The 15,398-nt window shown below is 36.7% G+C and overlaps 1 protein-coding gene across 1 annotated transcript in view; it reads right to left on the reverse strand.

The window, feature by feature from the left end:
* The window catches only part of LOC135080226 (diuretic hormone receptor), a 47,933-nt gene that overhangs the window by 10,838 nt on the left and 21,697 nt on the right, over window positions 1-15,398 (reverse strand). The window contains exons 9-11 of the mRNA XM_063974908.1: window positions 13,578-13,703; window positions 9,567-9,755; window positions 58-224 (exon numbers count right to left, since the gene is read on the reverse strand). Coding sequence (XP_063830978.1) covers window positions 58-224; window positions 9,567-9,755; window positions 13,578-13,703 — 482 coding nt within the window. The remainder of the gene's footprint in view (window positions 1-57; window positions 225-9,566; window positions 9,756-13,577; window positions 13,704-15,398) is intronic.

Raw genomic sequence — 15,398 nt, forward strand, 5'->3', positions numbered from 1 at the left:
CTAGACGATAGATAGTCTTCCACTAGTGCTTCTCGTAGTAACTGATCACTTTCTTACCTAATGCTTTCGGTCCTGGACCGCGGCGACCAGTCCTTGGAGTAGGAGGCGCCCCTCCGTCGCCCCCGACCGATGGTCCGTCCAGTCTTCCACCGCTCTACATGGTACCGGATCGCATGCCGGACCTCCGTGTTCATGAAGCAGTAGAACAGCGCTACTGTGAAACCCTGGGAAGAATGTGAGAGATGAATGTTTAATTTAGAAGTTACTTTTAAAATGGTAGACATAACGATTGACACGCGACACATTTTGTTTCTAGCAACTTGATGCATAATGATAATTCTGTGAAAAAACAAAACACTATCGACACGAGCTAGAAATATTTAATTTAAAAAAATAAAGAGGCCGCGGTTTGTATTCTAGTTATGGCAATATGTTGCTTTATGATAGAAGTAATTATAGTATTCTTTTATTTATGTAATACACAAGAATTAACCAAAACTATAGTATAATAAAACTATCTACTTAGAACGCAAGACACCTTCATATAATTTCAGGCTTCAGAAATATTTTCAGTGTCCTAGCTGCAACCCAGCATATCATTAAGGTGGAAAATTCGTGCTTTCGCTTCTATAATCTACTTACACAATTCCAGCGTTGGAACGCTCATGGAATTAAGACCGACGACGACACTTATTTATTTATGCTTGACAGTTTTGTTTGTGAAATATTAACCAGACAGACGGTGACCTCAATGACCTCGGTAGCATGCATAATTCTGTCTTGCTGCAGCTTAATGCCATGCTCAGGGAGATCAGTATACTAAATTCAAATTAACTTTAATTATATTTTCATAAGAGCCAAAGCACACAATTCGTTGCGGCGCGGCACCGCAAGGATTTCCACGTATCGCGCGGCGTCGCGCCCAACAGATATTTTATTTCTATGTAAGATGACGCAGTGACACCGCTCCGGTGTCGCACCATCTCCGCAACGCATCGTGTGCTTTGGCTCTAAGTCTTGTGTATTTAAAATGTTATATTTTAATAAGTCTCGCGTATTATTTCAGGCTTGATTGCTGTTTTCATAGAAGATGGCATTACGTTTCACTGGTAGCCATTTTTAAACGCTGATGTTTATAATAAGTAAATTGTTTGGGTCTGGTTTAACCGAAAGCACGCAGTGCGCAGTGGTTGTACATATTCAACTAATCCATCCATTTTAGTCATAAGGGATTTTCTCTTTGACTGTTTAATGACTTTTATACATACATAAGTATAACACTAGTATAATAATATTATGTGTTCAATATTTGTCCTCAAGAGTACTTATTCTACAATAATAAAATTGTCATATAAGTATTTAAATATTTTTATCTGAACTGGCTGTTCCATCTGGTCTTCTGAGGTACGTCGCCTCGCATGCATCAGGCAGCTTTTAATCCCAGATCTGAGCCACTGAGGAGTTCCAAGACACGATGAAAATAACTGCACGTAGCTCCTGGACTATGACTACCGACGATGTAGATGCAAATTCAAGAATTAGTATTGTTGCTCGGAATATTCACTACAGTTTCAGTTGATTGTCTATGTTTACAATTCAGGTTTCATGCTGCAACACCACGTACCTACAAACGACAATGATATTGCAAATGAATGCAATGCTTTCTTTCTTTTGTGTATCATAAAGATTGCTACGATACTGATTGAGACATCTTTCTGTCATAAGATTTATATTGAACTTATGACAGAAAGAATATTGAACTATTTTATTGTACAAAGTCCAGATCAAGTTGAAAAAAAAGTAAAACTATCATCAATGTAGAGCATCATATTAGATATGTATTTTTTCTAATATTCCTTCATAATTTTGTATTTATCTGTATAATTTCGTTTACATTACAAGCAACTATCCTAAATCCTAATCTTACACTTGAATAACGATTATCTTTTTCGTCCCACAAAAGGAGTATTCCCAAGACGGTACAATACAAGTAAAGCAGTGGCAGTTAAACCGTATAATCAGCTATGTCAAAGCCTTTGAGTCAAACGAGCAGTTTCTTTGCCTTCTGAATGTCAGGGGAGCGCAAAGGACTGTGGTCTATTAAGACGATTTGGATGTTTGTAACAGGGATGGATCTGGAATTTAATTTATAGCCTTTTTCAGGCTGAGCTTTATATTTGAATAAGACTTAGATATTCCGATTCGTTTTTAAGATACTTATTGCTTCTTAAAGATAACGCAGCTTAAATTATTATTACCCAAAACAAGTTGAAAATCAGTTAGATGAAAACCTTAGGATGAAATGATACTTGACACTATTCATTTTACTATAATTTTTGGTTAAAAATTCTAAGGCTGAGTTGCACCATCTAACTTTGACCGTAACTATGACGATAACCGGTGTTTTTTGTATGGAGTTTGACAGATTTTTGACGTTTGTCAAAGTTAAAGTAAGATGGTGCAACCCAGCCTTAGGGCAGCAATCAAACCCGCATTGTTTCAGATGATAAATATTTAATGAAATTAAGTAGAAGCTAGAGAATAGGTTAGTATTAAACTCAGATCATAACTTAAAATACACTCAACATCAAATAAACCGCACCTTCCGCGACGCGAACTTTAAAGATTTTCTTCTGACACAATCATGGTACCCCAACAATATTGGTGTTATTTGAAAGCCCAATAAATATCCTCAAAGAAAAATACATTTCATTTCTAAATAAATGATTAACATATACCATAAATGTGACTTGAAAATAGACCTCACTTTGGGCTCACCTCTGGGATCAATTAGACCAATTTTTATGGTTATAAAACCAAATAAAGATCTCACGTGTCCTCTTTAACAGATGGATAGCGATTAATCCCAACTTAACAGTTTTATAGTAATAAAAAATGGCTATAGCGTAACTACCTATTTTTTGAAGAAGTGTCTCTGGATCCTTGTAAAGACACATTTTTGGGGTAAAAACCTTTTCTTTAATGAAATGAAGTTTAGAACTAGGCTTTCAAATGGTACCAATGTTGGTGGGAAGTGGGGATGCATACGTTTGATAAGTGCTTGTCGCGGGAGGTGCGATTTATTTGATGCCGAGTGTATATTACAACCTACTTATACCTGTTTGTGTTTTTTATCACATACTGCTATCGTCTGTACATAGGTAATAACGTCTTGATATTGAAAGTTTAACGATAAGTATCTCCCGGGTTTGAAGTAACCATCGCTATAGTCAAGTTTAACGTAACCAAGTCCGCTCCTGCTCCTTGCTGGGATTTAAATGTAGTTACACTTTGGGAACTGTTTTTGTATCCTGGATTACAGGAATCATCCTCTAGCTGACAAAGCTGGGAAGAGCAATGTTATTTTGTACTTACCCCCCTTACTAATAAAAAGTCACACGCGAAGTAACGTTAGTATGAAAATGTTAAACTAGCGTTCATGTAACTTTTTAAAAGTAAGGGGGTTAGTTTAATATGTATATTGTAGGTATGTATTAGATTTATAGCTACATATTGTGAGCATTGGGTATTTAAAATATACAAAAAAAAAAGTCCACAAGCAACGGCCTGTAGGTTTGCGATCGGGCACAACGCGCTTTGGTAGCGTGCTCGATGTTTTGAGCAAATAAAATAAGTATTTGATTTCATTTGAAATTCTTGCGAGCTCACACCAAATTTAGGACGCGTCGATAAATCATGTTTCTGTATGTTTTATAAGTGTTCACTCCTTATAAGAAAAGTTCGCACGATTTCTCGTTATTGTAATTCAGAATCCAGAACACAATCCAAAAGCAGAATACAGAAACAAACGTAATAACGGTTTCATGCCCCTGTTTGTGCAAACAATATTGTGCAACACCGCCTTGCTCTGGAATTATAATGGCAAAACTTTGGGAGTACGACCCCAAACGGGCGCAACACAAAGAAAACAAATGAAGTTTTAATTCATGCCCGCACCCACTTCCTTAACTCGAAATTTGGTGTACGGCTAAAGGTGGTGATAGGGGACTGATTTTGTACTATAGAGACTTAAGGCACAGTTTATTAATATGTTACTCTTAAGGTTTTTGAGTATTGACTGGATATTAAAGTAACTAATTAGCCCTCTACATAGGTACAGTTTCAGTTTCAGAAATGAAGAGATCCGCAGGAGAACCAAAGTGACCGACATAGCTCGCAGAATTGCTAAAATCAAGTGGCAGTGGGCGGGGCACATAGCTCGTAGAGACGATGGCCGTTGGGGCAGAAAAGTTCTCGAGTGGCGACCACGGGCTGGAAGACGTAGCTTGGGCAGGCCTCCTACTACTGGATGCGGGCAGCGCAGGACCGTTCATTATGGAAAACCTTGGAGGAGGCCTTTGTCCAGCAGTGGACGTCATTTGGCTGAAACGACGACGACGACGATAGGTACAGTTAGTTTCAAATAGTTCGTTCGTAGTGTCCCCACAGGGGCCAAAAAAGTAATAACAAAACTTTATTCCATTTGTAACAAAGACATTGGGTGTCACGAACTATTTGACGCTGACTGTACTACACCTACAACGAATATTGTCTGACATTCCATCTGGCCAGCATGGGAAAAGTAGATCCAATACGTCTATCACGGGGAAATTGCACAACGTATTTGTACCTGTGATTAATTACACCTGATGATGAAAGGAAAACGACGAAAGCTCGAAACAATAGAACCAAGAATAGCCGAATATTCTATTTTAGCAATTACTTTATTACCTACCTTTCAAAATTATATTAAACGATGAGGATCTATATTTAAATGAAATTTCCAAGTAGCGAACGCTGGCTTTATAAATGCCAAACTTCGCCTGTCAGCGCTTTGTGCTGACATAACCCTGAGGCTCTCAATCTTTTAGAAAAAATGTGAGTTTTTGAAAATTATAATTTATGCCTGTTTCCACTTAGATGGTTTATGGTTTAGTACCTAGTCCTATTAGGCATTTGCGTCAAATAAAACAATGAAGTGGACTTTTAGTGTAGGGGCAGACCACCGACTTTTGTTGGCCGATAGTTGGGCCCGATACTAATTTGTATGAAGAATCGGCCGATACCAAATCGGTGTAATGTGCGCACTTTCGTACATCTCCATACTGATCAACAGCCCGACCCAACTATCAGCCAATGAGGATCAGTACTGTTGTAGAAAATGCAATAAAACTAGTATCTACGTTAATCTTTAAGACATAAGAAAGATATATCTTTTTGAATTATCCAAATCGGACCATTACTTACGAAGATATTAAGTAATAAACATAGGCCGTTTTTGCCGCTAAAAGTCAACGTACGCAGGGCCGCGTGACGTCACTATATACGAATCGAGCGCAGCCGGCGTACTACTGGGATGGAAAATATTTTTTTCCTGCTAAACTATCAGTTTTAGAAAAAAACTTTTAATAACATTTATTCATCAAAATAAAGTAACCCATCGACCAGTAATTTTTAAAAATAAAAATTGTGAAAAATAAGTATCGCTATGTCCAAAGACCACATTTTCATAGGATTCGATGGAATGCGGAGACGCGGTTGGGGCGAGTGTAACTTTATGATTGTTTGTATTGAACATAATAATACATAATATCAGTCATACCCAGCTTCTAGGCTAAGATTAAATAATTTCCAGGAGGGAGCAGCTGTCCTTTCCTGCAGCAGCTGTCCCGCCCATGGGAACGGCGAATAGATAGATAGGTACGTAGGATAAACTCAGAAAAACTAAATAACAGGTAGGTATTGCGTGTACATCGAAATGATCTTCATAGCAATGTCTTGCTTGTAGCCTAGGCAGAGTGTTTCTGCCTCAGCTATACCTTATTGTTAGAAGTAAATAAATTAATACTTATACATTTTTATATTTTACTTGGAAGAAGATATGACTAACAACACTTATGATCACTTTATTTGAATAAATCGCCAAATATACCACCGCGGAGACCCCAATCGCGTCTCCGCGTTCCATTGAATCGTATGAGCGTATGGATTTTTTGCGATATTTTTCACAATTTCTATTTTTAAAAATTACCTATCGATAGCTTACTTTATTCTTATGAATAAATGTCATTACAAGTTTTTCTCTAAAACTGACAGTTTGGCTAGAAAAATATTTTTTCTATCCACGCAGTACGCCGGCAGCGTTCGGATCGGATATAGTGACGTCATCGTTCCCGCGCCGGGCGGTCAGTGAACTTTTTTAGTAATTTGGCCATAACTTCGTCAATTTTTGTCGTAGAACAAAAATTTTTGGAATGTATATTAAGGATTTCTTAGCCCTATAAATCTGCATTCACAGCTAAAAATCGAAATGATCCTCATTAAAAATCAGCTTAGAAGAGAAATATTAAAGTTAACACGCTTCTAAAAATGACACTTGTTCCACCTTAGATCTCTCTTCTTTCTTCTTTTTTTGGTAAGTTTTAGGAACTTAAGATTTGGTTATGGAGTATTGCATGGAGTTACGTAAAAGCTTGAGTAAAACATTTAATGCTTCATTAATATAGCTCTCTTTTTGAGAACCAATGACCAACTAAACAGTATTAATGTTCATTATTTGAAGTATCCATCAGCACGTCGTATCATAATTTGATATTACTGTTTAATTCGTTCCGTTTGTTATCGATGCCGTTAACAATCGGGATTACATAATTATTTGACTGCCAATAATTTGATACTATTGTTAGTTTATTTGTTCGGTTAGTTTCAACGCCCCATTATGTCTAGTGATTGGGACAATACGGTGGTTTTAGACGTTTGTTTGTAATATCTTAATAGTAATTGACTTATGAATTAACATTATCTGTTTTAGTTCCAATAAATTTGTTTTTTTTCTATTGAGTAATTGGTTAGTTGACAGTTTGAAACCAACGCTATAGTTAAATTTTAGTTAAAACATTATTTTGTTATTAATTTTTGATCCGAACGGAATAAAATAAACCAATGATTTGAAAACAAAACTTTTTTTTAATACCTTCCAATGAAAATAATAAATACAATTAACTTGACGAAAAATACGTCATAGCTGCTAGTTGTCGTACAAAATCAAAAAATACAAATTGACTGGTGGTGTTTTCAACTATATCATCTTCTCTCTACCACAAAGCTTGTCTAGTAGTGTAAATAAAAGTCTTTCAGTAAATGAAAACAAGCCCCATAATTCTCCATAAGCCTGGCGTTGGCTTCGTCGAGCCTTCGCTAATGAATTGCTGATGTTAATTGAAAATCTAATTGTTCGTCTATTTCACTACTGTCCCTTTAGATGTGCAAACTATGTAAATAAAGGATCATAATACAGCTTGAAGTTTGAGATAGTTATTTGGGGCTCATTTTTCAGTTGTTGGATATTTTTTATTTTAGGAAGAAAATTGAAGTTTTGACACCTACTTCTTTTACAGAAACTGGCAATAGGCTAATTTTATTCTTAAAGTTATTCGATGAATTCACTTTTTTTTGTGAAATGTTATAGTTCCCTAACGATTAATTACTTGGTCCATTATTTTTGGTCATTAATACTAATAAATTAGACTAATAGAGACTACGAGTCAATATCAGGAATAATGATATGCATATAAAAGGTCTACAAATAAAAGGAAAACTTAGCACACCCAATTGTTTTCCCTTTAACATTTAAGTAATTGTTTGTTCTATTTCAAGGAATACTAAGAGAATTTCCACTTTTCTGTGGACGGAGCCATTTTCCGCTCATTTCCACTCGGCTTCCTCTGCTTTAGTGTAAATTATTTGCTAATAAAGAGTTTTATAACTTCATAATTTGCTAACTTCTCTAGCTATTTTAAACCCGTTCCTAGGAATAGCTTTGTCTTCTAAAATTATATTTGCTTGTAGAATTGCTTTAGCTATCTAAAGGTTATCTAATTCAATTTTGCCTTATTTAAGCTGAGTTGCACCACCTAACTTTGACCGTAACTAATATCGATAATCGGTGTGTTAATGTATGGAGTTCGACAGATTTTTGACGTTTGTCAAAGTTAAAGCTAGATGGTGCAACCCAGCCTTAGGCTTTGTCCATTAGAGGTTCTAAGTTTGATGCTCAGGTGTTAAGACCTCTGGCGCCTCCAGATACATTACATTACATTCACTTTAGTTAGATCCGACTTTGTCATGTCCTAAAGTAGCAATAGCTATACCAACAACAGTTTTTTTTTTAGTTTTTTTTCATTAATTTTTTTTCCTCGATGTGGATAAAAAAAAAAGTTGAACAACCCACACGTTAAGCGAAGAATGATTGACATCACTCTAAGAAACCGCAGTTTCCAACTGCAAACGTTCGGTCTATTTGCTCTTCACATCTATGTTGCCAGTTTCAATCCAAGTTCCATTTTGTGGTTACATCTGTGTTGCCATTGTAAACAAAGAGCATGCGCGGGACAGATGTCACGCGCAGATGGACGGATTGTTTTGCGAGTTTCCTTTAATTTCCTATAAAAATAGATATTGGTAAACACACTTTCCGACACGTGCTGTGTGCTTTATATAAAATAAGGGTGTATGGTAGCGAAGGATTTGGTACCTACCAAAGTTATTTTCTTTAACGAGAAGGAGATCTAAATATTCAAATTCGACCGAAAAAGACAAGTCTAAAAGCTTGAGATTGAATTGACTTTTGAATTTTATTTTTCCTCAATTTCTTGAATACTAGGAAATACTCGTAGAAGCGCATGAAGAGCCGAGAGAAGATGATTCCACGTCCAGATATTCGCTTCAATCTTGAGAACATAAAGGTGCGCCTTTTATTCTATCGTTTTGATTAATTTGTTAAAAGACATTGTACGTAAATTCTCATTTTATCAGGTTATAATGTTATATTAAAAGCGCTATCGTAGATTTTTTATGTTTCTACGAAATCCTGTATTAGAGATTTTTATCTCGCCAACCTTTATCAATTTTGGTACAGTGCACAGGATGAAAGCAGTTAGGTACGTCACGATTTTATTTCACCATATTCTTCGAAGAATTCCCTTGTGATTTTACTAAAATCCTTGTATTTTGGATAAAGGAAACTTTTTGAAACGAGATATTTCCGAGAAAGATCTTTCATTATTACAACAGAATTACTACGTCTTCGTAGAACCCTTTCACGAGTAATATGTTAATTTGAATCTCATAGAATAATATTATCTGTTATTTTATTAAATGGTTTCTGTAATTTTTTCTCGCGTCTTCCACTACCACCAATCACAACAAAAATTTATCGTCTCAAATCAAGCAGAACTTATTTACAGCGAAAAAATGAATAGTCCTTGACTAGAATAAGCTCTGTTTACATTGGAGTCATGTAAATTGTATAATTGATAGGTAGAAAAGGATATTTGTTTCTTCTTATAAAAACAAGCAGAATAGCACATAATATTGGCTATTTTTGGTCAGTCTAATTTTTAACGACATCTACGCGGACGAATTCACGGAAAAACTATAAATGTGCCATTTCCACTCGTTGTTTTAATTCCGATTCTCAGATTATTTTCGTGTACCTACCGAAACGCACATTTTTTATTATTCATGATCTACAGCGTGGGGTGTTACTAAACATTATTTATCCTTACTTGTGTCGACAACATGAGTGCCCTCGTGTAGTCGAAGGCGTGGGCAAACCAGGAGTCGTCGCTGGGCCCGCACAGCACCAGCAGGTTGGTGATGCCCAGCAGTGGGATGAGGACTAGCAGCGCCTTCGTGGCCTTGCGGTACTGCTCCGTTTCTAGCGTGTTCGCTGACCGCAGCTTTGTTATTAATACCTTGAAAAACAAAAAAATAAGCTATTAAGCTAATTCAATTTCTTTATTACAACCCGGTCGAGTTAACTGCGTACCTGGCAGCCGTGACGTCACATCGACGCTCTGGTACGGACGGGGCGAATGCGGGAGGAGTGCGGGTAAGCGGCAGGGAGAGTCGCATTACAGCGAAGTGCGCAGTTAGCTCGATCGGGTTGTAGTAAGAGGCCCTTTTCAGAATCCTTAAATACACTTCTTAATATTGGCTTGCCCTACCACCAATTTGGATCAACACATAGACCGGCTCTAAGGAAAAAACCGTGGAAGAAGCTTAGTCACGTTTGTCACCTTCTGTTACTACAGTAAAGTTCAGTAAACATAATTTTACACGATGTAGTGGGTGAGAGCTAGGCAGATAACTATAAATATTTATCCACTTTATATGTACCTAGTATTACTGCCACTACCTGTGATCCATAAGTACCTAGCTACTAGAGTTTGTGTAAGACGGTACTCGTCGAAAATGATGTCGTGTAACATTGAACAGCTAGATGCCATATAACATGGCTTAATTGATTTCAATTGTTCTTGTTATTTGTTGTCAATATTTACATACCTACCTAAGTTTCGCGCAAATAAGGACTCTATATTAGATAAATACATTTAGGGATCGTCATATACCTACTAGTCTGTTTCAAGCAGGAGTTTATTCATACGAGTAAATTTTAAACAATCCAGTAAAAAAACCATTCAGTATTCTGTGGTATTATCACCAAATAAATACTAGTACTTCAGGATAATATGTGTATACGTATTCAGGACTTTCATACTTTTAAATGCTTAATCTATCCAAAGTTAGTACCTATGACCAAGGGTGGATTCGACCAAACAAGAGTAAATATAATCTATACTTATAATAAATCTGTAGAGAGGTCAATTCTGTACATTAAGTATATTTTCAAAATAACTATCAGGGGGTGATTAGTGATCGATACTGATGCCAAAAATGCAATCAGTAAAATTTTTGTCTGTCTGTCTGTCTGTCTGTCTGTCTGTATGTTCCTTATAGAAACAAAAACTACTGGACGGATTTTAACGAAACTTGGTACAATTATTCTTCATACTCCTGGGCAGGTTATAGGATACTTAGGAATTCCCACGGGAATGGGAATTAGCGGGAAAATCGTTTTGTATGAAAAATCTGAACCGCTTAAGTTAGATGCTTGAAATTTGGCATGCAGGTACCTTAGTAAACTTAAAGCTTAGTTACAACAGGATATTGCAAAATTCCCACGGGAACGGAAGTTAGCGGGAAGAAACATTTGTATGAAAAATCTAAACCGCTTAAGTTGGACGCTTGAAATTTGGCATACAGGTACCTTAGTAAACTTAAAGCTTAGTTACAACAGGATATTGCAAAATTCCCACGGGAACGGGAGTTAGCGGAAAAAAACATTTGTATGAAAAAATCTAAACCGCTTAAGATAGATGAAGGGGGTAAAACGGGATCCACGCGTACGAAGTCGCGGGCGGCCGCTAGTTCTCAGAATAAATCGTCAGTTTTTACATATTTCCCATACTGAAACTATCAATGAGTCAGTTATACCAGGAGTTATTCTCGGATAAAAGTTTGGTCGAATCGGGCCTTTGAAGAATAACTTTGTACAAAGACTTTTAAGTATTATCTATTAGTAGTCAAGGATTCAGGATCAAAGGAAAAAGGTGAGTAAAATAAAAAATTTAAGACTCGGGAGTTATTACTTTGTCCATTAAGATTTTAATTCAAGTTCTTCTAAACGTAAATTGAAGTTATTACTGGTTAAAAGGAAAATTAATAAATAAAACAAGAAAGCTTTTAAGTGGAACTACAATAGAGCTGGATGAGGTAAGCTCAGCTTTTATAGCACTACTGGCGGCCGCCCGCGACTTCGTACGCGTGGATCCCGTTTTACCCCCTTAGGGGTGGAGTTTCGTAAAATCCTTTCTTAGCGGATGCCTAGGTCATAACATCTATTTTCAGCCCGATCCGTAAAGTGGTTTTGGCTGTGCGTTGATAGATCACTATGTCAGTCAGTCAGTCACCTTTGAGTTATTTTAGATTATAGATCTGTTTCTGTACATCTATTCTAAACTTTTATCATAAATGGAAAAGTACTTAGCTCTGTCTGTTTATCACCTTATGTAGTTCACGACTACACCGCTAAACCAAAATTTACCTTTAATTTTTTATCAACATTTCATTATATAACATGTATATTGTAGTTACTATAGTTATGTATTTAAAGTTCATTCTAAATAATAAAAAGTACTAAGTATTACGATAGGGGCCTCATTATGAAGAGCGGACTCAAGCCATCGTCATTAAAAGTTGATCTCTCTTTGATAATTATAAATCCATTCAAAAGTTTTGTTTGAATTCTCTTTTAAACTCTGGCACATGCGTTAATTTAAGATAGGACTAAAAATATCTTGCTAAGTATGAAGGTCTGAGACTACGAATCTCTAGTAGACTCGACACGACACAAATACATATCTACATACGAGTACCTACTTGTAACAAAAGTTCTAATAAACATTTTTTTGTTATACCTACCTGTAGGCCTAAGATGTGCACCGTGATAACTTTTATCGACGTCAAAATGTATGGGCAAAATCGATAAAATGGCGTGATAACCGGTTATCGCGGCGCGCATCTTAGGCCTACTGGTGTAGTCGACTTATTCTAGTACAAAATCATGAATTATTCTCATTCATTAAATACAGCTATATTATAATTTAGCATTTTGAATGTAAAAATCCGAATTATTCACTGTTTCCACTTCTATCCTATTACTTACATACCTTAGATTTTAATTTACAGTTAGAAGATGGTACAAAACCTAGTGACTTACAGACATACCTACATACCAACATTTATTTAGCAGTAAAATCGATGGAAAGAGATCTAAGAAATACATCTAAAGAGTCAACTTATGGGTCTGAAGTCGAACTAAATGAGGAATAATAAGTACCGATGAGGCAGTATTGACCGAGATATCTTCCCTTGACGACAGGGAACTTTCTCCGACCCTTCTTTAATAAAACTTCTCTTTCGAGAAATGATACTTGGATTTTTAAATTGTATCGCTCGCCTCGTTAAATGTTTTATTGTAAATTGTTACGAGTGTTCAATTCTTGTGATATTAAAATAAATTATCCTTAATATTTCTCTAAAATCTAGTTTTAGTAGTTTTAAATGAAACATTTTTTTCAATAGGCCAGCGAACGTTATTGTAGTCTAAAATTGTAGATGCTATTTTTTATGTACATTCAGATAATTGGAGTTATTCGATGTAAGTAACCGGCACATGCAAACACCGTTACACAATAAATTGTACCTACAGTTATATTTATTGTTTCTTGTAGCAATTTATGTGCTGTAGGATTCCGGCAGAATAGACTAAGCGACTAACGGAAAAATATGCGAATATCAGGCCAAATTCTCCATTTGCCTTTGTTAAATTAGAGGCAGTGGAGACCATAATCACAATAAAAGGGATGCAAGTATTATGATGATTTTTCCAGCACATTGCGTACTCTTAGATAGACTACTTGCTTACTTTGTCGAGAGAATAAAACGATTAAGACCTAGTTCAGACAGCAATTACCGCGTGGTTTCTGGGTGGTTCTCATTGGCGGCGAGGCACCGACTGCACGGTGCGGTTACGGTTTGATGCATACGTATGAGAAAGCTGTTCAGTAACCACGCGGTTATCGATAGACATCGACATTCTTTAGCATTTAGTTCTTGTTCAGACGAATAAGGAATGCTAAAGAACTGTAAAATCGAGGTGAATATCGACTTACCCACATAATCCTAATGAGGAAGAACAGGTTGAGAGCCAGCCCCGCCAGCGCCGGCGCCTTGTGGATCCAGTCCACCTGGTGCTCGTGGATCCATAAGCACATCTTCGTGTCGCCCATTATTGCTAACTGTCAACAAATATGTATAAAGTTTTATTTCAAAAATTTTTTTAGAAGAGGCTAAAAAAAGTTACATTAAAAATAACCAATTAAACTAACTGTTCGTAGGTAGGTGTGCTTGGAGTTTCCCTGCGTGATCGAAACAGAAATGAGGAGATCCGCAGGAAAATCAAAGTGACCAACATATTCTGCAGAATTTTCAAACTTGAGTGGCAGTGGTAGAGACACAGCTCTTAGAGCTGATGGTCAATGGAGCAGATAAGTTCTCGATTGGCCACCACGGGCCGGAATACATAGTGTCGGTAGGCCGCCCACTGGGCCCTAAACAGTATGGCGACGTTAGGTGTGCTCAATAGCGAGTGCGTTAAAAAATTATATGAAGATTTTAGTTCGTTAAACTCGCAGTAGCTAGCCAGAATACCTAACGTAAACTCATGGTAAGCACACTGAATACAAATTTGAAGTGACAAATTCTCCATTTCCACAACAATGCAATATGCACAAATAAAGCACTATGATTGTGTTTGCCTCGTATGTTTCCACCACAATGCCGTTGGATATTGGAAGTTCATATCAGTGCATATGTCGCCACTTCAAAGTTATATAACGACTTATTTGAAAAGCTGGGACATTGTGTTGTATCGGAACCGATCGCAGACAGTTCAGCTGATAGTACGTTATGTCTGACTGTGGGTTTATTATTTATTTAAACTTTAAGCCACATAATAACCAAGGCGAACTGAAGTGCCTTAATGCAGAAAATGAGAGTAAACCTACATCATCATCATCATCATCATTTCAGCCACAGGACGTCCACTGCTGAACATAGGCCTCCCCCAATGACTTCCACATCGCACGGTTGGTAGCGGCCTGCATCCAGCGCCTTTCCGCTACCTTTATCAGGTCGTCGGTCCACCTTGTGGATGGACGTCCCACGCTGCGTTTTCCGGTACATGGCCTCCATTCCAGAACCTTGCTGCCCCATCGGCCGTCAGTTCTGCGTACTATGTGCCCAGCCCACTGCCACTTCAGCTTGCTGATCCGTCGGGCTATGTCAGCGACTTTAGTTCGTTTACGGATCACCTCATTTCTGATTCGATCTCGTAAAGAAACACCGAGCATAGCCCTCTCCATAGCATAACTACCTACATAACACATTACTATTGAAAGTTGGAAATATTGAAAGATGGTAGGTATTATCTCAAATAATAGGTATTCAGACTAATAGAACCAATAATTCTGATACCTACTGAAATTTTAAGACCATCAAAACTTATTTATATCGGTTTTTATGGGCCATTGATATTACAACTTTATTAATAAAAAAATGAACGATACATCGAGACTGCTATAAAATTTTACGACGAACGATATTAAAAACGTGAAATATTTAAACTCCAAAACAAAAACTTTAAAAATACAAAAAATATTTAATGTTTTTATTTAGCCGGTAATAGTGATACCGTTAACCGATAATTCCTAGACAATCAATTTCTCTCCCCATAGTTAGAGGCCTGAAAACTAAATTAGATCTTAATTATTTACAAAAAAGATTTTTATTTGCTCCGACACAAAAAAAATGCCTCTGTTTCCATAGGAAATCTAAGGGAGTATGTATAACGTTTTTACAGATCACAAGTATACCCTATTTGCCTCTCTTATTGTTGTGTTTGTCTTACCGAGGGCAATGTAATAATTCATGCT

The sequence above is a fragment of the Ostrinia nubilalis genome, chromosome 17, assembly GCF_963855985.1.
Source record: "Ostrinia nubilalis chromosome 17, ilOstNubi1.1, whole genome shotgun sequence".
NCBI lineage: Eukaryota > Metazoa > Arthropoda > Insecta > Lepidoptera > Crambidae > Ostrinia > Ostrinia nubilalis.